This window comes from Callorhinchus milii, unplaced genomic scaffold, assembly GCF_018977255.1.
Source record: "Callorhinchus milii isolate IMCB2004 unplaced genomic scaffold, IMCB_Cmil_1.0 Scaffold15, whole genome shotgun sequence".
In the NCBI taxonomy this organism is placed as follows: Eukaryota; Metazoa; Chordata; class Chondrichthyes; order Chimaeriformes; family Callorhinchidae; genus Callorhinchus; species Callorhinchus milii.
Window position 1 is genome coordinate 1,760,532 of NW_024704756.1, and position 20,890 is coordinate 1,781,421.

At 50.2% G+C, this 20,890-nt stretch overlaps 2 protein-coding genes and 2 long non-coding RNA genes across 5 annotated transcripts; all 4 read right to left on the reverse strand.

The window, feature by feature from the left end:
• Positions 1 to 898: 898 nt before the first annotated feature.
• LOC121850214 (immunoglobulin superfamily member 1-like) lies at positions 899 to 6,005 on the reverse strand. Its single transcript, XM_042340812.1, has 6 exons — positions 5,922 to 6,005; positions 4,362 to 4,397; positions 3,167 to 3,379; positions 3,075 to 3,104; positions 1,916 to 2,188; positions 899 to 1,385 (listed from the first exon to the last, which is right to left on the reverse strand). The coding sequence occupies exons 1-6, from the start codon at positions 5,986 to 5,988 to the stop codon at positions 1,240 to 1,242; spliced, it is 765 nt and encodes a 254-aa protein (XP_042196746.1). The 5' UTR covers positions 5,989 to 6,005; the 3' UTR covers positions 899 to 1,239.
• A 3,973-nt stretch (positions 6,006 to 9,978) lies between these two features.
• LOC121850220 lies at positions 9,979 to 12,125 on the reverse strand. The gene is made up of 3 exons (XR_006085512.1): positions 12,004 to 12,125; positions 11,051 to 11,086; positions 9,979 to 10,064 (listed from the first exon to the last, which is right to left on the reverse strand). It is a non-coding gene; the product is annotated as an uncharacterized LOC121850220 (long non-coding RNA).
• Positions 12,126 to 13,715: 1,590 nt separating this feature from the next.
• Positions 13,716 to 16,035, reverse strand: LOC121850219 (Fc receptor-like protein 2). 2 transcript variants are annotated; one of them, XM_042340906.1, is made up of 3 exons: positions 15,829 to 16,035; positions 14,668 to 14,940; positions 13,716 to 14,139 (listed from the first exon to the last, which is right to left on the reverse strand). In XM_042340906.1, the coding sequence occupies exons 1-3, from the start codon at positions 16,028 to 16,030 to the stop codon at positions 13,994 to 13,996; spliced, it is 621 nt and encodes a 206-aa protein (XP_042196840.1). In that variant the 5' UTR covers positions 16,031 to 16,035; the 3' UTR covers positions 13,716 to 13,993. The 2 variants fall into 2 exon arrangements, 1 of the variants encoding a protein (XP_042196840.1); XR_006085511.1 differs by lacking the exons at positions 13,716 to 14,139; positions 14,668 to 14,940 and adding an exon at positions 15,419 to 15,585.
• Positions 16,036 to 16,092: 57 nt separating this feature from the next.
• Positions 16,093 to 18,088, reverse strand: LOC121850221. The gene is made up of 3 exons (XR_006085513.1): positions 18,074 to 18,088; positions 17,119 to 17,154; positions 16,093 to 16,134 (listed from the first exon to the last, which is right to left on the reverse strand). It is a non-coding gene; the product is annotated as an uncharacterized LOC121850221 (long non-coding RNA).
• Positions 18,089 to 20,890: the final 2,802 nt, after the last annotated feature.

Consider the following 20,890-nt stretch of genomic DNA (forward strand, 5'->3'; position numbering starts at 1 on the left):
TTCTGTGTTGTAATAACATGGACAGCAACATGGGTGTGACTTACCTTTTACCTCTCGTCCATCCCTGGTGTCTTTGCTCCAGAAGCTGTGCTATTTCTTACACTTTATCCTGTTGCTGTATACCGTGGCACTGAGGTCACGTCAGGCTCAATCCCTCCCTACGTCGTCTCCCCTTTACATCCCACCGTGGGTATCAGGCTGACACCCCCCACCCACCCACCCACCCACCCACCCCCGGCAGTCAGTGTCCTGTGAAATAGTTTCAGTTTGGCTTTAACATAAAGCTGAAGCTTCTTTGAAAAGTTATGTTTATTGTCTGAGAGAGCGACAGCCGTACATTTTTATGCGAAGACAGGACAGAGATGGGAAATCTACATTAGCTGCTTATTAAGAGGAATGTGTCAGCCTGGCTCAGTGGTAGCTTTCTCTCCTCTGAGTCAGAAGGTCGTGGGTTCAACACCAACGTCGGGACTTGAAATCTATATCATCTAAACTGACTCTCCAACGCAGTGCTGAGGATGTGCTGCGTTGTCAGAGGTGCCGTCCTTCAACTGAGACATTAAACCAAGGCCTTGTCTGGCTGATCAAACTTCCGTGGCACTGTTCGAAAAGAGAAGGGAGTTTCTCTTTCCCGGGTTCCTGGCCAACAATCCCCCAAATTAAATTGGTTGTTCACTTCACTTTAAGTCTGTTTTGCGTCATTGCCAGATGCACTTTGTGGGGCTGTTGCTTAGCACAAGTTAACTGCCGCATTCGCCCACAAAACACACAGTAATATTCTGTGAAGCACTTTAATGGTGTCTCACTCGAAGGTCGGCACCTCCGACAATGCAGCCCCCACACCCCCCGACACTGTACTGTAGCGTCAGCCCAGACTGTGAGCTCAACTCCCTGACGTTGGGGGGAGGGAGGGGCTGAACCCCACAACCTTGTGGTTCAGAAGCGGGAGTGACTGAGCCAGGCCACACATGACAAGGACAGAGAAGCCGGCAGATTCACGCTGAGGAAATGTGTGTTCACTCTCGGCCCAAGTGTAGGGAGGACGACCTGACAGACTGTCTTTAACCACAAGCTTTGCCTTGCAGATCCTGTTCCCCTGAACAGCGACGAGTCTGAGCTCCTTTTGTCAATGAGAGACTCTGAAATATAAGACAAGCGCCAGCCTGCGCCCGTCTGGCTGGTAACACGCCCCACACCCCTCCGTGGCTCTTCAACACATCATCAAAAAGCTTCAGCCGTTCAGGAGGTTTCCCGGGTGACTCCTGGTGTGTGAGTGTCTGCCCCGTCACCTCTGGCTTTGCAGATCCACACGGCAGCCACCACCAGGTGCAGAAGGAGGAGAACGCTCAGCTTCACACCCACCGCTACCGGCCACCAGTCCACAGCTGAAACAGGAGATCGTTGTTGGTGAGTGTTGGGGCCCCAGAGCACGACACGGGTACAATCTAGTTTGTGTTTCACTGAGGCTTTCATCTGAAACACACCACGAGGTGCCCGTCCGGCTCCTTAACTGGAACTCTGAGTCGGGTTTGTGGGGTCACGCCCCCAAGTTGGGGCCTTGGTGAGACACTAGTGCAGCGCAGTGCTGGGGGGGAGGGGGGACACCGCACTGTCAGAGGCATTGCATTGTGGAAGGCACCGTCCAACGGATGCCATATTAAACCGAGCTCCTGTCGAGGTGGACGTTAAAGCTCTCCTGTGGGGCTATTGGAAAAGAGAAGGGAGTTTCTCTTTCCCGGGGTCCAGGCTGACAATCCCCCAAATAAAACTGGTCATTCACCCAAATCTTCATGGGTGGGTTTCCGCGTGTGTCAGACACTCGGCTGCTCACGGCAATGGGTTTCCATGTCTGTTGGACACACGACACCCAAAGTGTGAATTCATTGTTTGGGGCATGAAGGGGGAGCTCCCTCACCTCTCACAGTGAGCGGCACACGGGGACTGGGCAGCGACTCCACAGACTGAGCAGTTTGATATCTGCAGCGGTAACTTCCTTCATCTGAGGCGTTTATTGCTTTGATCTCGAAGACTTTAACAAGCCCCGTGTGTGGTGATTGTCTGACCGGCTGATCCTCGCGGTACAGTGTAAACTGTGAGGGTGAGACCGAGCTGGGAGCTGTACATGTCAACGTGACAGAGCCTCCCTTCACCACAGAGGCTGGAGACACGGACAGGACCGGCCGCGGAGCTGGAGGGGAATGAACAGATATTAGCAAAATAAAACTTCCAATTTAGTTGATTTTTATTATTAATTGCAGTTCGTAAATCCCTCTCAGGGAGGGGCTTGACCCGGTTTGTGTGAGGGGTTTACACAGACTGCATTAACACCTGGAACTGGGCGGCCACGAACGGCAGCTGAGGGTGGGCAAGGAACATGCAATAGGCCTGACTCCCCGATCCAGGGTCAGGGCAAACCCTGTCACACGTCTTATTGACAGACAGTCAGTCAGACTGTCCGGTGGTGGGTGGGGGCGGTGGTGAAGAGGAGAGACACAAATAACGGAGAGGGACAGGAATCTCACTGACCTCGAACCGTTAGCTTCACAGGGTCACTGGTTTGTGACACTCTCTGTCTGTCAGACACTGAACTGGGAATGTCATACACACAGTGGTAACGCCCATCATTCTGGGAGGTGATTCCTGTGATCTGGAAAACAGCCTCAGGTACATGTACTGGACCGGTGATCTGTGAGGAAACTGCATCGTCTTTGTATAACTTAAATCTCATCCCAGGTGTGTGTGTGGAGCGGTGCAGGTGAATGTCACATTGCCTCCCAGGGTTACAGGACCTGACGGGGGATCCACGGTCAGGGTCGGCTTTGGTGCTCGTTCTAAAAAGAACAGAATAAAAAGCCAATCATTCAGCTCAGTGTCTGTGACGGCATCAGTCGTTCTCTCAAACGTTTACACCCAAACTGATATAACAGCTTCACAAGCCACTGTTTGATGCTCAGACTCACACTTTCCCCCTGTCCAGGGTGAGCGCGGGGGGTGATTCTCAGTCCCCAGTGACTGGGGGGTGGGGGAGGGGGTCAGAGACACAAACAATGGAGAGAAACAGGAAACTCACGGACCTTCAACTGTTATCTTCACATTGTCACTGCCTTTTGATGTATCGCGCTCCCACCTGGTGAACTCTCAATGTCATACAGACAGTAGTAATCACCGCTATTCTGGAAGTTGACTCCTGTGATCTGGAAAACACCCTCAGGTACATTTCCTAATGTTGTTTCCTGTAATGCTGCAGCACCATCTTTGTATAAAAAGAATCTCATCCCAGGAGTGTGTTGTGGAGCTGCACAGGTGAGTGTCACATTGTCGCCCAGTGTTACAGCACCTGACGGGGGATCCACGGTCAGGGTCGGCTTTGGCAGTCGTTCTAAAAAGAACAGAATAAAAAAGACAATCATTCAGCGCAGTGCCTGATAGCACCAGTCATTCTCTGAGGGTTTTTTCTGGTCAGCCGCGTGTCTGACACCTGCAGAAACCCATCATTGTGCTTAAGAGCACAAACTAAACTGAGATTTTCATTCATCCCTACAAATGGCAATCCCAGAGATAGCTTGTTGGAATGGAATGCGCACTCTTTTCAGAGGAACGCCTCCTGCTCACCAATTTCGGAAAGCATTAGGCGCAGGTTGGCAAGAGCCAAGGCCTGAGACCCCAGAGTGTTCGTTGGGGTAACTGCTGGATCTAACCAGCTAAATCCACACAGCTTGCCATTGGTAGTGCTGCCTGGCAAGCTTTCCCACTGTTTGTCCAGCTCGGACCACCCGACCCGTTAGGATATTGACTTGCAGGGTTAACAGGAGCTGAGTGGGATGACTCCATGCCCCCAGTGACTGGTCTGCCTTTCCTGATCGTGCCAATGAGCCCGGCTCGGCTGTGCTGTCATCAGCAGTGAATGCCCTGGAATACTACGGACTGAAAATCCCCACCTCTCCCTGATCCCAACCTGCAGCTCAGGTGCCAACCCCTCATTGTCCAGTGCCTTGGGACGTCCTCCCGGCGTGAAAGGCGCTATTTGTAAATCCAATTACTTGTTGTTGTTCTGAGACGTTTCCCGCGGTGAAGAGCGCTATATAAATGCAAGTTGTTGTCGTTTACTATAAACTTTGCGAAGTTGTTTGACATTCCCCCAAATGTGTCCTTTTAATGTTCAATTCTATTCCAGAGTGATTTCCCCACTGGTGGGCACTTCAGTTTGAATGATGACAGGAAGTTGGGATAAAGTCCCAGCAGGAGGTTACTGAGCCCCAGTTCATGCTGGTGTCTATATCCCCCTCAAGTCTCCTCCTCCCCTCTCCTTTACCCTCTATTCCCTTCTCCCTTGTACAGATTCTCAGACGACAGACACTAACCTTGTGCCTCCACATTTTCAATTCCCATTGTGTAAACTGCAATAGAAAATGAGTTCATAAAAAGGAACATTAATAATAATACTAATCTTTACATTTGAGATAGCGCTTCTCACTTCTAGACATCTCAAAGCGCTTCACAGAATATACTGTAAAGTTAATTGACTGTCTAATTGTGGGTGAAACGCAGCAGCCAATTGCGCACAGCAGTGTCCCCAAACAGTCGTGGATCGAGTGAACAAATTATTATTTTTTTTTAGAGATTATTATACCAGGAAAAGTGATCCACCAATCACTAATGCCCGGCTTCCTGCAAACTGCGAGGCTACACAGGCGTGTGGAGGAAGTAAATGTGCCCAACATTTCGCTCTGCCCGCAATAGAACCCAGTTCTCCCGCTTGCGAGGCGAGTGCTGTCACCACTGAACCACAGGCTCCACATTGAGGTGTATCAGGGAGAGAATAATGATCTAATGCCGGCCTCGGCAGGACGTCTCAAAGCGCTTCACAGGATTTGCTATCAAGTGTTCTGACCGTGTGTTTGTTGAGAATTTTGTTCGTATAACAAGTAACGGCCGCAAAACATACAGTAAATTCCGCAAAGTGCTTTGAGATATCTCGACGACCTGATAACGTGATCATGTGGTAAGTGTCAAATACAGTAATACCTTGTATTTGAAATAGCGCTTTATCATGTCTTCGAGTCGTCTCAAAGCGCTTCACAGAATATACTGCACAGTGAAAACAAGGCTGATCGCCATAACTATTATTATCATTAGCTTTGGCTGGCTCTGCCCAGCCTGTGCATAATACTGTCCGGAATTAGGTGAACAGTGTGAGTTCCTCCGGGGGGAGAGAAAGAGAGAGAGAGAGCGCACATTCTATTCCAGTCACAGGGATATTTCCATGTTTAGGTGGCGGACATATGTGGAACTCTCAGTCTGGTTTGGAGACTCTTAAACACAACGCTGCGTTTCCTCCTATGGGAACCCACTGTCCCCCAAAGAGCATCGGCTCACATTGTCTCTAATATTAACTGTGGAAAAGGGAACTGTGAGAGTTTAGGATGTATCAGAAATAACAAAGGGAAGTTAGTGACACGGTGACGGGAGGCGATTGTCAGTCGGTCGACTGTCTGTCTGTCAGTTTCAAACAGTTTTCTCAGCTCTGGTGTCTCTGGTGATATATGTACATCTGACAGTGTGCTCTGTCCTGGCCTCAGGCATGAACTCGTTCCTGGCTGCTGCTCACCTCCCCTCCCCCTGTTTCCTGTCAGTGTGAGGGGTCTCATGACTCTTTCCCAAACCCTCACCATTTGGAATGGCTCTGACAAGAGGCTCGGCCACTGGAGAGCTCCCGCTTCAACGCAGTGTCCCTGGACCCGGAGCGATCCCATGAGAGCCTCACTGAAACCAATGCACCCTGAGACAAGGAGGGGCAGGTCTGGAAGGAAGACAAGGAAACCAACTGATGAGACACCAGCCAACAACAGGAGCTTGTGCCAGCTCTGGCCTTTCCAGTCACCCTCAGGACTGCGGTACATAAAGTCACAGTGATCACTCACCCATCACAAGGAGGGCGATCGGCAAAGACACTTCAGCAAGGAACCTGCCTCTGGCCAGATCCGCCATCGGTCTCACAACGTTTTGAGTGCAGCTCAGACCAACACAAGCAACGGACTGAACGGAAAGGGTGAGTTCAGGATCCGCACAGCAATAGAGGAACTGCCAATTTAATCGGCTTCCACCTCCCTTTGAGGCAATGAATTGCAGATCTGAACAACTCACTGTGTGAAAACATTTCTCCTCCCCTCCCCTCTATTTATTTCAGCAACTATTTTAAATGTGTGATCCTTCGTAAAGTTTGGTGCCCAAGACTGAACACAGTCTCTAGTTGAGGTCTAACCACAGTTTCATAAAGGTTCATCATAATCTCCTTAATGTTGTATTCTATGCCCCTATTTATAAAGCTGAGTGTACCTTATGCCTTTTTTGAATACAGGGCAATCAGCCTTGTGTTCAGTGCACAGGACAGGTACATAAACAGCTTTATCAAGCTGTCCTGCCACCTTCAAAGATTTGCTTATGTGGACTCCCAGGTCTCCCTGTTCCTGCTCCGCCCAGAGGTGGGCTATGAGACTATGAGAAGAGAGTTTCTCACAGTCTGGTTTTCAGCCTTTACCAACAGGAAGCCGTGTTTTCCTTCGCTCACTGGACAGTGAACGTATACGTGACGGAGAAGGGAACAGAGGTGTGAGGGGGAAGATTGGGGGTGGGGGCCTGTGTGAAGTATAAACCCTGACACACTTGTTGGGCTGAATGGCCTCTTTCTGTGTTGTACAGCCTATGTAATAAGATGGACAGCAACATGGGTGCGACTTTTTACCTCTCGTCCATCCCTGGTGTCTTTGCTCCAGAAGCTGTGCTATTTCTTACACTTTATCCTGTTGCTGTATACCGTGGCACTGAGGTCACGTCAGGCTCAATCCCTCCCTACGTCGTCTCCCTTTACATCCCACCGTGGGTATCAGGCTGACACCCCCCACCCACCCACCACCCACCCCGGCAGTCAGTGTCCTGTGAAATAGTTTCAGTTTGGCTTTAACATAAAGCTGAAGCTTCTTTGAAAAGTTATGTTTATTGTCTGAGAGAGCGACAGCCGTACATTTTTATGCGAAGACAGGACAGAGATGGGAAATCTACATTAGCTGCTTATTAAGAGGAATGTGTCAGCCTGGCTCAGTGGTAGCTTTCTCTCCTCTGAGTCAGAAGGTCGTGGGTTCAACACCAACGTCGGGACTTGAAATCTATATCATCTAAACTGACTCTCCAACGCAGTGCTGAGGATGTGCTGCGTTGTCAGAGGTGCCGTCCTTCAACTGAGACATTAAACCAAGGCCTTGTCTGGCTGATCAAACTTCCGTGGCACTGTTCGAAAAGAGAAGGGAGTTTCTCTTTCCCGGGTTCCTGGCCAACAATCCCCCAAATTAAATTGGTTGTTCACTTCACTTTAAGTCTGTTTTGCGTCATTGCCAGATGCACTTTGTGGGGCTGTTGCTTAGCACAAGTTAACTGCCGCATTCGCCCACAAAACACACAGTAATATTCTGTGAAGCACTTTAATGGTGTCTCACTCGAAGGTCGGCACCTCCGACAATGCAGCCCCACACCCCCCGACACTGTACTGTAGCGTCAGCCCAGACTGTGAGCTCAACTCCCTGACGTTGGGGGGAGGGAGGGGCTGAACCCCACAACCTTGTGGTTCAGAAGCGGGAGTGACTGAGCCAGGCCACACATGACAAGGACAGAGAAGCCGGCAGATTCACGCTGAGGAAATGTGTGTTCACTCTCGGCCCAAGTGTAGGGAGGACGACCTGACAGACTGTCTTTAACCACAAGCTTTGCCTTGCAGATCCTGTTCCCCTGAACAGCGACGAGTCTGAGCTCCTTTTGTCAATGAGAGACTCTGAAATATAAGACAAGCGCCAGCCTGCGCCCGTCTGGCTGGTAACACGCCCCACACCCCTCCGTGGCTCTTCAACACATCATCAAAAAGCTTCAGCCGTTCAGGAGGTTTCCCGGGTGACTCCTGGTGTGTGAGTGTCTGCCCCGTCACCTCTGGCTTTGCAGATCCACACGGCAGCCACCACCAGGTGCAGAAGGAGGAGAACGCTCAGCTTCACACCCACCGCTACCGGCCACCAGTCCACAGCTGAAACAGGAGATCGTTGTTGGTGAGTGTTGGGGCCCCAGAGCACGACACGGGTACAATCTAGTTTGTGTTTCACTGAGGCTTTCATCTGAAACACACCACGAGGTGCCCGTCCGGCTCCTTGACTGGAACTCTGAGTCGGGGTCGTGGGGTCACGCCCCCAAGTTGGGGCCTTGGTGAGACACTAGTGCAGCGCAGTGCTGGGGGGGAGGGGGGACACCGCACTGTCAGAGGCATTGCATTGTGGAAGGCACCGTCCAACGGATGCCATATTAAACCGAGCTCCTATCGAGGTGGACGTTAAAGCTCTCCTGTGGGGCTATTGGAAAAGAGAAGGGAGTTTCTCTTTCCCGGGGTCCAGGCTGACAATCCCCCAAATAAAACTGGTCATTCACCCAAATCTTCATGGGTGGGTTTCCGCGTGTGTCAGACACTCGGCTGCTCACGGCAATGGGTTTCCATGTCTGTTGGACACACGACACCCAAAGTGTGAATTCATTGTTTGGGGCATGAAGGGGGAGCTCCCTCACCTCTCACAGTGAGCGGCACACGGGGACTGGGCAGCGACTCCACAGACTGAGCAGTTTGATATCTGCAGCGGTAACTTCCTTCATCTGAGGCGTTTATTGCTTTGATCTCGAAGACTTTAACAAGCCCCGTGTGTGGTGATTGTCTGACCGGCTGATCCTCGCGGTACAGTGTAAACTGTGAGGGTGAGACCGAGCTGGGAGCTGTACATGTCAACGTGACAGAGCCTCCCTTCACCACAGAGGCTGGAGACACGGACAGGACCGGCCGCGGAGCTGGAGGGGAATGAACAGATATTAGCAAAATAAAACTTCCAATTTAGTAGATTTTTATTATTAATTGCAGTTCGTAAATCCCTCTCAGGGAGGGGCTTGACCCGGTTTGTGTGAGGGGTTTACACAGACTGCATTAACACCTGGAACTGGGCGGCCACGAACGGCAGCTGAGGGTGGGCAAGGAACATGCAATAGGCCTGACTCCCCGATCCAGGGTCAGGGCAAACCCTGTCACACGTCTTATTGACAGACAGTCAGTCAGACTGTCCGGTGGTGGGTGGGGGGCGGTGGTGAAGAGGAGAGACACAAATAACGGAGAGGGACAGGAATCTCACTGACCTCGAACCGTTAGCTTCACAGGGTCACTGGTTTGTGACACTCTCTGTCTGTCAGACACTGAACTGGGAATGTCATACACACAGTGGTAACGCCCATCATTCTGGGAGGTGATTCCTGTGATCTGGAAAACAGCCTCAGGTACATGTACTGGACCGGTGATCTGTGAGGAAACTGCATCGTCTTTGTATAACTTAAATCTCATCCCAGGTGTGTGTGTGGAGCGGTGCAGGTGAATGTCACATTGCCTCCCAGGGTTACAGGACCTGACGGGGGATCCACGGTCAGGGTCGGCTTTGGTGCTCGTTCTAAAAAGAACAGAATAAAAAGCCAATCATTCAGCTCAGTGTCTGTGACGGCATCAGTCGTTCTCTCAAACGTTTACACCCAAACTGATATAACAGCTTCACAAGCCACTGTTTGATGCTCAGACTCACACTTTCCCCCTGTCCAGGGTGAGCGCGGGGGGTGATTCTCAGTCCCCAGTGACTGGGGGGTGGGGGAGGGGGTCAGAGACACAAACAATGGAGAGAAACAGGAAACTCACGGACCTTCATCTGTTATCTTCACATTGTCACTGCCTTCTGATACTCTCGCGCTCCCACCTGGTGAACTCTCAATGTCATACCGACAGTAGTAATCACCGCTATTCTGGAACTTGACTCCTGTGATCTGGAAAACACCCTCAGGTACATTTCCTAATGTTGTTTCCTGTAATGCTATAGCACCATCTTTGTATAAAAAGAATCTCATCCCAGGAGTGTGTTGTGGAGCTGCACAGGTGAATGTCACATTGTCGCCCAGTGTTACAGCACCTGACGGGGGATCCACGGTCAGGGTCGGCTTTGGCAGTCGTTCTAAAAAGAACAGAATAAAAAAGACAATCATTCAGCGCAGTGCCTGATAGCACCAGTCATTCTCTGAAGGGTTTTTTCTGGTCAGCCGCGTGTCTGACACCTGCAGAAACCCATCATTGTGCTTAAGAGCACAAACTAAACTGAGATTTTCATTCATCCCTACAAATGGCAATCCCAGAGATAGCTTGTTGGAATGGAATGCGCACTCTTTTCCCAGAGGAACGCCTCCTGCTCACCTAATTCCGGAAAGCATTAGGCGCAGGTTGGCAAGAGCCAAGGCCTGAGACCCCAGAGTGTTCGTTGGGGTAACTGCTGGATCTAACCAGCTAAATCCACACAGCTTGCCATTGGTAGTGCTGCCTGGCAAGCTTTCCCACTGTTTGTCCAGCTCGGACCACCCGACCCGTTAGGATATTGACTTGCAGGGTTAACAGGAGCTGAGTGGGATGACTCCATGCCCCCAGTGACTGGTCTGCCTTTCCTGATCGTGCCAATGAGCCCGGCTCGGCTGTGCTGTCATCAGCAGTGAATGCCCTGGAATACTACGGACTGAAAATCCCCACCTCTCCCTGATCCCAACCTGCAGCTCAGGTGCCAACCCCTCATTGTCCAGTGCCTTGGGACGTCCTCCCGGCGTGAAAGGCGCTATTTGTAAATCCAATTACTTGTTGTTGTTCTGAGACGTTTCCCGCGGTGAAGAGCGCTATATAAATGCAAGTTGTTGTTGTTTACTATAGACTTTGTGAAGTTGTTTGACATTCCCCCAAATGTGTCCTTTTAATGTTCAATTCTATTCCAGAGTGATTTCCCCACTGGTGGGCACTTCAGTTTGAATGATGACAGGAAGTTGGGATAAAGTCCCAGCAGGAGGTTACTGAGCCCCAGTTCATGCTGGTGTCTATATCCCCCTCAAGTCTCCTCCTCCCCTCTCCTTTACCCTCTATTCCCTTCTCCCTTGTACAGATTCTCAGACGACAGACACTAACCTTGTGCCTCCACATTTTCAATTCCCATTGTGTAAACTGCAATAGAAAATGAGTTTAAAAATGAACATTAATAATAATACTAATCTTTATATTTGAGATAGCGCTTCTCACGTCTTCTAGACATCTCAAAGCGCTTCACAGAATATACTGTAAACTTAATTGACTGTCTAATTGTGGGTGAAACGCAGCAGCCAATTGCGCACAGCAGTGTCCCACAAACAGTCGTGGATCGAGTGAACAAATTATTATTTTTTTTACAGATTATTATACCAGGAAAAGTGATCCACCAATCACTAATGCCCGGCTTCCTGCAAACTGCGAGGCTACACAGGCGTGTGGAGGAAGTAAATGTGCCCAACATTTCGCTCTGCCCGCAATAGAACCCAGTTCTCCCGCTTGCGAGGCGAGTGCTGTCACCACTGAACCACAGGCTCCACATTGAGGTGTATCAGGGAGAGAATAATGATCTAATGCCGGCCTCGGCAGGACGTCTCAAAGCGCTTCACAGGATTTGCTATCAAGTGTTTTGACCGTATGTTTTGTTGAGAATTTTGTTCGTATAACAAGTAAAGGCCGCAAAACATACAGTAAATTCCGCAAAGTGCTTTGAGATATCTCGACGACCTGATAACGTGATCATGTGATAAGTGTCAAATACAGTAATACCTTGTATTTGAAATAGCGCTTTATCATGTCTTCGAGTCGTCTCAAAGCGCTTCACAGAATATACTGCACAGTGAAAACAAGGCTGATCGCCATAACTATTATTATCATTAGCTTTGGCTGGCTCTGCCCAGCCTGTGCATAATACTGTCCGGAATTAGGTGAAGGTCTGGAAGGAAGACAAGGAAATCAACTGATGAGACACCGGCCAACAACAGGAGCTTGTGCCCGCTCTGGCCTTTCCAGTCACCCTCAGGACTGCGGTACACAAAGTCACAGAGATCACTCACCCATCACAAGGAGGGCGATCGGCAAAGACACTTCAGCAAGGAACCTGCCTCTGGCCAGATCCGCCATCGGTCTCACAACGTTTTGAGTGCAGCTCAGACCAACACAAACAACGGACTGAACGGAAAGGGTGAGTTCAGGATCCGCACAGCAATAGAGGAACTGCTGATTTAATCGGCTTCCACCTCCCTTTCAGGCAATGAATTGCAGATCTGAACAACTCACTGTGTGAAAACATTTCTCCTCCCCTCCCCTCTATTTATTTCAGCAACTATTTGCAATGTGTGACGTACTTCGTAAAGTGTGGTGCCCAAGATTGCACACAGTCTCTCGCTGAGGCCTCACCACAGTTTCATAAAGGTTCATCATAATCTCCTTAATGTTGTATTCTATGCCCCTATTTATAAAGCTGAGTGTACCTTATGCCTTTTTTGAATACAGGGCAATCAGCCTTGTGTTCAGTGCACAGGACAGGTACATAAACAGCTTTATCAAGCTGTCCTGCCACCTTCAAAGATTTGCTTATGTGGACTCCCAGGTCTCCCTGTTCCTGCTCCGCCCAGAGGTGGGCTATGAGACTATGAGAAGAGAGTTTCTCACAGTCTGGTTTTCAGCCTTTACCAACAGGAAGCCGTGTTTTCCTTCGCTCACTGGACAGTGAACGTATACGTGACAGAGAAGGGAACAGAGGTGTGAGCGGGAGGATTGGGAGGGGTGGGGGCCTGTGTGAAGTATAAACCCTGGCACGCACTTGTTGGGTTGAATGGCCTCTTTCTGTGTCGTACAGCCTTTGTAATAAGATGGACAGCAACATAGGTGCGACTTTTACCTCTCGTCCATCCCTGGTGCCTTTGCTCCAGAAGCTGTGCTATTTCTTACACTTTATCCTGTTGCTGGATACCGTGTCACTGAGGTCACGTCAGGCTCAATCCCTCCCTACGTCGTCTCCCCTTTACATCCCACTGTGGGTATCAGGCTGACACCCCCCACCCACCCATCCACCCACCACCGGCAGTCAGTGTCCTGTGAAATAGTTTCAGTTTGGCTTTAACATAAAGCTGAATCTTCTTTGAAAAGTTATGTTTATTGTCTGAGAGAGCAACAGCCGTACATTTTTATGCGAAGACAGGACAGAGATGGGAAATCTACATTAGCTGCTTATTAAGAGGAATGTGTCAGCCTGGCTCAGTGGTAGCTTTCTCTCCTCTGAGTCAGAAGGTCGTGGGTTCAACACCAACGTCGGACTTGAAATCTATATCATCAAAACTGACTCTCCAACACAGTGCTGAGGATGTGCTGCATTGTCAGAGGTGCCGTCCTTCAACTGAGACATTAAACCAAGGCCTTGTCTGGCTGATCAAACTTCCGTGGCACTGTTCGAAAAGAGAAGGGAGTTTCTCTTTCCCGGGTTCCTGGCCAACATCCCCCAAATTAAATTGGTTGTTCACTTCACTTTAAGTCTGTTTTGCGTCATTGCCAAATGCACTATGTGGGGCTGTTGCTGAGCACAAGTTAACTGCCGCATTCGCCCACAAAACACACAGTAATATTCTGTGAAGCACTTTAATGGTGTCTCACCCGAAGGTCGGCACCTCCGACAATGCAGCCCCACACCCCCCGACACTGTACTGTAGCGTCAGCCCAGACTGTGAGCTCAACTCCCTGACGTTGGGGGGACAACCTTGTGGTTCAGAAGCGGGAGTGACTGAGCCAGGCCACACATGACAAGGACAGAGAAGCCGGCAGATTCACGCTGAGGAAATGTGTGTTCACTCTCGGCCCAAGTGTAGGGAGGACGACCTGACAGACTGTCTTTAACCACAAGCTTTGCCTTGCAGATCCTGTTCCCCTGAACAGCGACGAGTCTGAGCTCCTTTTGTCAATGAGAGACTCTGAAATATAAGACAAGCGCCAGCCTGCGCCCGTCTGGCTGGTAACACGCCCCACACCCCTCCGTGGCTCTTCAACACATCATCAAAAAGCTTCAGCCGTTCAGGAGGTTTCCCGGGTGACTCCTGGTGTGTGAGTGTCTGCCCCGTCACCTCTGGCTTTGCAGATCCACACGGCAGCCACCACCAGGTGCAGAAGGAGGAGAACGCTCAGCTTCACACCCACCGCTACCGGCCACCAGTCCACAGCTGAAACAGGAGATCGTTGTTGGTGAGTGTTGGGGCCCCAGAGCACGACACGGGTACAATCTAGTTTGTGTTTCACTGAGGCTTTCATCTGGACACCACAAGGTGCCCGTCCGGCTCCTTGACTGGAACTCTGAGTCAGGGGTTCGTGGGGTCACGCCCCCAAGTTGGGGCCTTGGTGAGACACTAGTGCAGCGCAGTGCTGGGGGGGAGGGGGGACACCGCACTGTCAGAGGCATTGCATTGTGGAAGGCACCGTCCAACGGATGCCATATTAAACCGAGCTCCTGTCGAGGTGGACGTTAAAGCTCTCCTGTGGGGCTATTGGAAAAGAGAAGGGAGTTTCTCTTTCCCGGGGTCCAGGCTGACAATCCCCCAAATAAAACTGGTCATTCACCAAATTTTCATGGGTGGGTTTCCGCGTGTGTCAGACACTCGGCTGCTAACGGCAATGGGTTTCCATGTCTGTTGGACACACGACACCCAAAGTGTGAATTCATTGTTTGGGGCATGAAGGGGGAGCTCCCTCACCTCTCACAGTGAGCGGCACACGGGGACTGGGCAGCGACTCCACAGACTGAGCAGTTTGATATCTGCAGCGGTAACTTCCTTCATCTGAGGCGTTTATTGCTTTGATCTCGAAGACTTTAACAAGCCCCGTGTGTGGTGATTGTCTGACCGGCTGATCCTCGCGGTACAGTGTAAACTGTGAGGGTGAGACCGAGCTGGGAGCTGTACATGTCAACGTGACAGAGCCTCCCTTCACCACAGAGGCTGGAGACACGGACAGGACCGGCCGCGGAGCTGGAGGGGAATGAACAGATATTAGCAAAATAAAACTTCCAATTTAGTTGATTTTTATTATTAATTGCAGTTCGTAAATCCCTCTCAGGGAGGGGCTTGACCCGGTTTGTGTGAGGGGTTTACACAGACTGCATTAACACCTGGAACTGGGCGGCCACGAACGGCAGCTGAGGGTGGGCAAGGAACATGCAATAGGCCTGACTCCCCGATCCAGGGTCAGGGCAAACCCTGTCACACGTCTTATTGACAGACAGTCAGTCAGACTGTCCGGTGGTGGGTGGGGGGCGGTGGTGAAGAGGAGAGACACAAATAACGGAGAGGGACAGGAATCTCACTGACCTCGAACCGTTAGCTTCACAGGGTCACTGGTTTGTGACACTCTCTGTCTGTCAGACACTGAACTGGGAATGTCATACACACAGTGGTAACGCCCATCATTCTGGGAGGTGATTCCTGTGATCTGGAAAACAGCCTCAGGTACATGTACTGGACCGGTGATCTGTGAGGAAACTGCATCGTCTTTGTATAACTTAAATCTCATCCCAGGTGTGTGTTGTGGAGCGGTGCAGGTGAATGTCACATTGCCTCCCAGGGTTACAGGACCTGACGGGGGATCCACGGTCAGGGTCGGCTTTGGTGCTCGTTCTAAAAAGAACAGAATAAAAAGCCAATCATTCAGCTCAGTGTCTGTGACGGCATCAGTCGTTCTCTCAAACGTTTACACCCAAACTGATATAACAGCTTCACAAGCCACTGTTTGATGCTCAGACTCACACTTTCCCCCTGTCCAGGGTGAGCGCGGGGGGTGATTCTCAGTCCCCAGTGACTGGGGGGTGGGGGAGGGGGTCAGAGACACAAACAATGGAGAGAAACAGGAAACTCACGGACCTTCAACTGTTATCTTCACATTGTCACTGCCTTTTGATGTTATCGCGCTCCCACCTGGTGAACTCTCAATGTCATACACACAGAAGTAATCACCGCTATTCTGGAAGTTGACTCCTGTGATCTGGAAAACACCCTCAGGTACATTTCCTAATGTTGTTTCCTGTAATGCTGCAGCACCATCTTTGTATAAAAAGAATCTCATCCCAGGAGTGTGTTGTGGAGCTGCACAGGTGAGTGTCACACTGTCGCCCAGTGTTACAGCACCTGACGGGGGATCCACGGTCAGGGTCGGCTTTGGCAGTCGTTCTAAAAAGAACAGAATAAAAAAGACAATCATTCAGCGCAGTGCCTGATAGCACCAGTCATTCTCTGAGGGTTTTCTGGTCAGCTGCGTGTCTGACACCTGCAGAAACCCATCATTGTGCTTAAGAGCACAAACTAAACTGAGATTTTCATTCATCCCTACAAATGGCAATCCCAGAGATAGCTTGTTGGAATGGAATGCGCACTCTCTTCCCAGAGGAACGCCTCCTGCTCACCCAATTCCGGAAAGCATTAGGCGCAGGTTGGCAAGAGCCAAGGCCTGAGACCCCAGAGTGTTCGTTGGGGTAACTGCTGGATCTAACCAGCTAAATCCACACAGCTTGCCATTGGTAGTGCTGCCTGGCAAGCTTTCCCACTGTTTGTCCAGCTCGGACCACCCGACCCGTTAGGATATTGACTTGCAGGGTTAACAGGAGCTGAGTGGGATGACTCCATGCCCCCAGTGACTGGTCTGCCTTTCCTGATCGTGCCAATGAGCCCGGCTCGGCTGTGCTGTCATCAGCAGTGAATGCCCTGGAATACTACGGACTGAAAATCCCCACCTCTCCCTGATCCCAACCTGCAGCTCAGGTGCCAACCCCTCATTGTCCAGTGCCTTGGGACGTCCTCCCGGCGTGAAAGGCGCTATTTGTAAATCCAATTACTTGTTGTTGTTCTGAGACGTTTCCCGCGGTGAAGAGCGCTATATAAATGCAAGTTGTTGTTGTTTACTATAGACTTTGCTGAAGTTGTTTGACATTCCCCCAAATGTGTCCTTTTAATGTTCAATTCTATTCCAGAGTGATTTCCCCACTGGTGGGCACTTCAGTTTGAATGATGACAGGAAGTTGGGATAAAGTCCCAGCAGGAGGTTACTGAGCCCCAGTTCATGCTGGTGTCTATATCCCCCTCAAGTCTCCTCCTCCCCTCTCCTTTACCCTCTATTCCCTTCTCCCTTGTACAGATTCTCAGACGACAGACACTAACCTTGTGCCTCCACATTTTCAATTCCCATTGTGTAAACTGCAATAGAAAATGAGTTTAAAAATGAACATTAATAATAATACTAATCTTTATATTTGAGATAGCGCTTCTCACGTCTTCTAGACATCTCAAAGCGCTTCACAGAATATACTGTAAACTTAATTGACTGTCTAATTGTGGGTGAAACGCAGCAGCCAATTGCGAACAGCAGTGTCCCACAAACAGTCGTGGATCGAGTGAACAAATTATTATTTTTTTTTTACAGATTATTATACCAGGAAAAGTGATCCACCAATCACTAATGCCCGGCTTCCTGCAAACTGCGAGGCTACACAGGCGTGTGGAGGAAGTAAATGTGCCCAACATTTCGCTCTGCCCGCAATAGAACCCAGTTCTCCCGCTTGCGAGGCGAGTGCTGTCACCACTGAACCACAGGCTCCACATTGAGGTGTATCAGGGAGAGAATAATGATCTAATGCCGGCCTCGGCAGGACGTCTCAAAGCGCTTCACAGGACTTGCTATCAAGTGTTTTGACCGTATGTTTTGTTGAGAATTTTGTTCGTATAAAAAGTAACGGCCGCAAAACATACAGTAAATTCCGCAAAGTGCTTTGAGATATCTCGACGACCTGATAACGTGATCATGTGATAAGTGTCAAATACAGTAATACCTTGTATTTGAAATAGCGCTTTATCATGTCTTCGAGTCGTCTCAAAGCGCTTCACAGAATATACTGCACAGTGAAAACAAGGCTGATCGCCATAACTATTATTATCATTAGCTTTGGCTGGCTCTGCCCAGCCTGTGCATAATACTGTCCGGAATTAGGTGAAGGTCTGGAAGGAAGACAAGGAAATCAACTGATGAGACACCGGCCAACAACAGGAGCTTGTGCCCGCTCTGGCCTTTCCAGTCACCCTCAGGACTGCGGTACACAAAGTCACAGAGATCACTCACCCATCACAAGGAGGGCGATCGGGCCAAAGACACTTCAGCAAGGAACCTGCCTCTGGCCAGATCCGCCATCGGTCTCACAACGTTTTGAGTGCAGCTCAGACCAACACAAGCAACGGACTGAACGGAAAGGGTGAGTTCAGGATCCACACAGCAATAGAGGAACTGCCGATTTAATCGGCTTCCAACATCGTTTCAGGCAATGAATTGCAGATCTGAACAACTCACTGTGTGAAAACATTTCTCCTCCCCTCCCCTCTATTTATTTCAGCAACTATTTGCAATGTGTGACGTACTTCGTAAAGTTTGGTGCCCAAGACTGAACACAGTCTCTCGCTGAGGCCTAACCACAGTTTTATAAAGGTTCATCATAATCTCCTTAATGTTGTATTCTATGCCCCTATTTATAAAGCTGAGTGTACCTTATGCCTTTTTTGAATACAGGGCAATCAGCCTTGTGTTCAGTGCACAGGACAGGTACATAAACAGCTTTATCAAGCTGTCCTGCCACCTTCAAAGATTTGCTTATGTGGACTCCCAGGTCTCCTGTTCCTGCTCCGCCAGAGGTGGGCTATGAGACTATGAGAAGAGAGTTTCTCACAGTCTGGTTTTCAGCCTTTACCAACAGGAAGCCGTGTTTTCCTTCGCTCACTGGACAGTGAACGTATACGTAACGGAGAAGGGAACAGAGGAGTGAGGGGAGGATTGGAGGGGTGGGGGCCTTTGTGGAGTACAAACCGTCATATAAAGCCACGTCAGGGGCACTTGTCTGGGATGCTGAATGGCCTTCTTTCTGGTGTGAAGCATTGTAATAACATGGACAGCAACATGGGTGTGACTTACCTTTTACCTCTCGTCCATCCCTGGTGTCTTTGCTCCAGAAGCTGTGCTATTTCTTACACTTTATCCTGTTGCTGGATACCGTGTCACTGAGGTCACGTCAGGCTCAATCCCTCCCTACGTCGTCTCCCCTTTACATCCCACCGTGGGTATCAGGCTGACACCCCCCACCCACCCACCCACCCACCCACCCGGCAGTCCAGTGTTCCTGTGAAATAGTTTCAGTTTGGCTTTAACATAAAGCTGAAGCTTCTTTGAAAAGTTATGTTTATTGTCTGAGAGAGCGACAGCCATACATTTTTATGCGAAGACAGAACAGAGATGGGAAATCTACATTAGCTGCTTATTAAGAGGAATGTGTCAGCCTGGCTCAGTGGTAGCTTTCTCTCCTCTGAGTCAGAAGGTCGTGGGTTCAAGACCAACGTCGGGACTTGAAATCTATATCATCTAAACTGACTCTCCAACACAGTGCTGAGGATGTGCTGCATTGTCAGAGGTGCCGTCCTTCAACTGAGACATTAAACAAGGCCTTGTCTGGCTGATCAAAACTTCCGTGGCACTGTTCGAAAAGAGAAGGGAGTTTCTCTTTCCCGGGTTCCTGGCCAACAATCCCCAAATTAAATTGGTTGTTCACTTCACTTTAAGTCTGTTTTGCGTCATTGCCAAATGCACTATGTGGGGCTGTTGCTGAGCACAAGTTAACTGCCGCATTCGCCCACAAAACACACAGTAATATTCTGTGAAGCACTTTAATGGTGTCTCACCGAAGGTCGGCACCTCCGACAATGCAGCCCCACACCCCCGACACTGTACTGTAGCGTCAGCCCAGACTGTGAGCTCAACTCCTGACGTTGGGGGGAGGGAGGGGCTGAACCCACAACCTTGTGGTTCAGAAGCGGGAGTGACTGAGCCAGGCCACACATGACAAGGACAGAGAAGCCGGCAGATTCACGGTGAGGAAATGTGTGTTCACTCTCGGCCCAAGTGAAGGGAGGACGACCTGACAGACTGTCTTTAACCACAAGCTTTGCCTTGCAGATCCTGTTCCCCTGAACAGCGACGAGTCTGAGCTCCTTTTGTCAATGAGAGACTCTGAAATATAAGACAAGCGCCAGCCTGCGCCCGTCTGGCTGGTAACACGCCCCACACCCCTCCGTGGCTCTTCAACACATCATCAAAAAGCTTCAGCCGTTCAGGAGGTTTCCCGGGTGACTCCTGGTGTGTGAGTGTCTGCCCCGTCACCTCTGGCTTTGCAGATCCACACGGCAGCCACCACCAGGTGCAGAAGGAGGAGAACGCTCAGCTTCACACCCACCGCTACGGCCACCAGTCCACAGCTGAAACAGGAAGATCGTTGTTGGTGAGTGTTGGGGCCCCAGAGCACGACACGGGTACAATCTAGTTTGTGTTTCACTGAGGCTTTCATCTGAAACACACCACTAGGTTCCCGTCCGGCTCCTTGACTGGAACTCTGAGTCAGGGGGTCGTGGGGTCACGCCCCCAAGTTGGGGCCTTGGTGAGACACTAGTGCAGCGCAGTGCTGGGGGGGAGGGGGGACACCGCACTGTCAGAGGCATTGCATTGTGGAAGGCACCGTCCAACGGATGCCATATTAAACCGAGCTCCTGTCGAGGTGGACGTTAAAGCTCTCCTGTGGGGCTATTGGAAAAGAGAAGGGAGTTTCTCTTTCCCGGGTCCAGGCTGACAATCCCCAAATAAAACTGGTCATTCACCAAATCTTCATGGGTGGGTTTCCGCGTGTGTCAGACACTCGGCTGCTCACGGCATGGGTTTCCATGTCTGTTGGACACACGACACCCAAAGTGTGAATTCATTGTTTGGGGCATGAAGGGGGAGCTCCCTCACCTCTCACAGTGAGCGGCACACGGGGACTGGGCAGCGACTCCACAGACTGAGCAGTTTGATATCTGCAGCGGTAACTTCCTTCATCTGAGGCGTTTATTGCTTTGATCTCGAAGA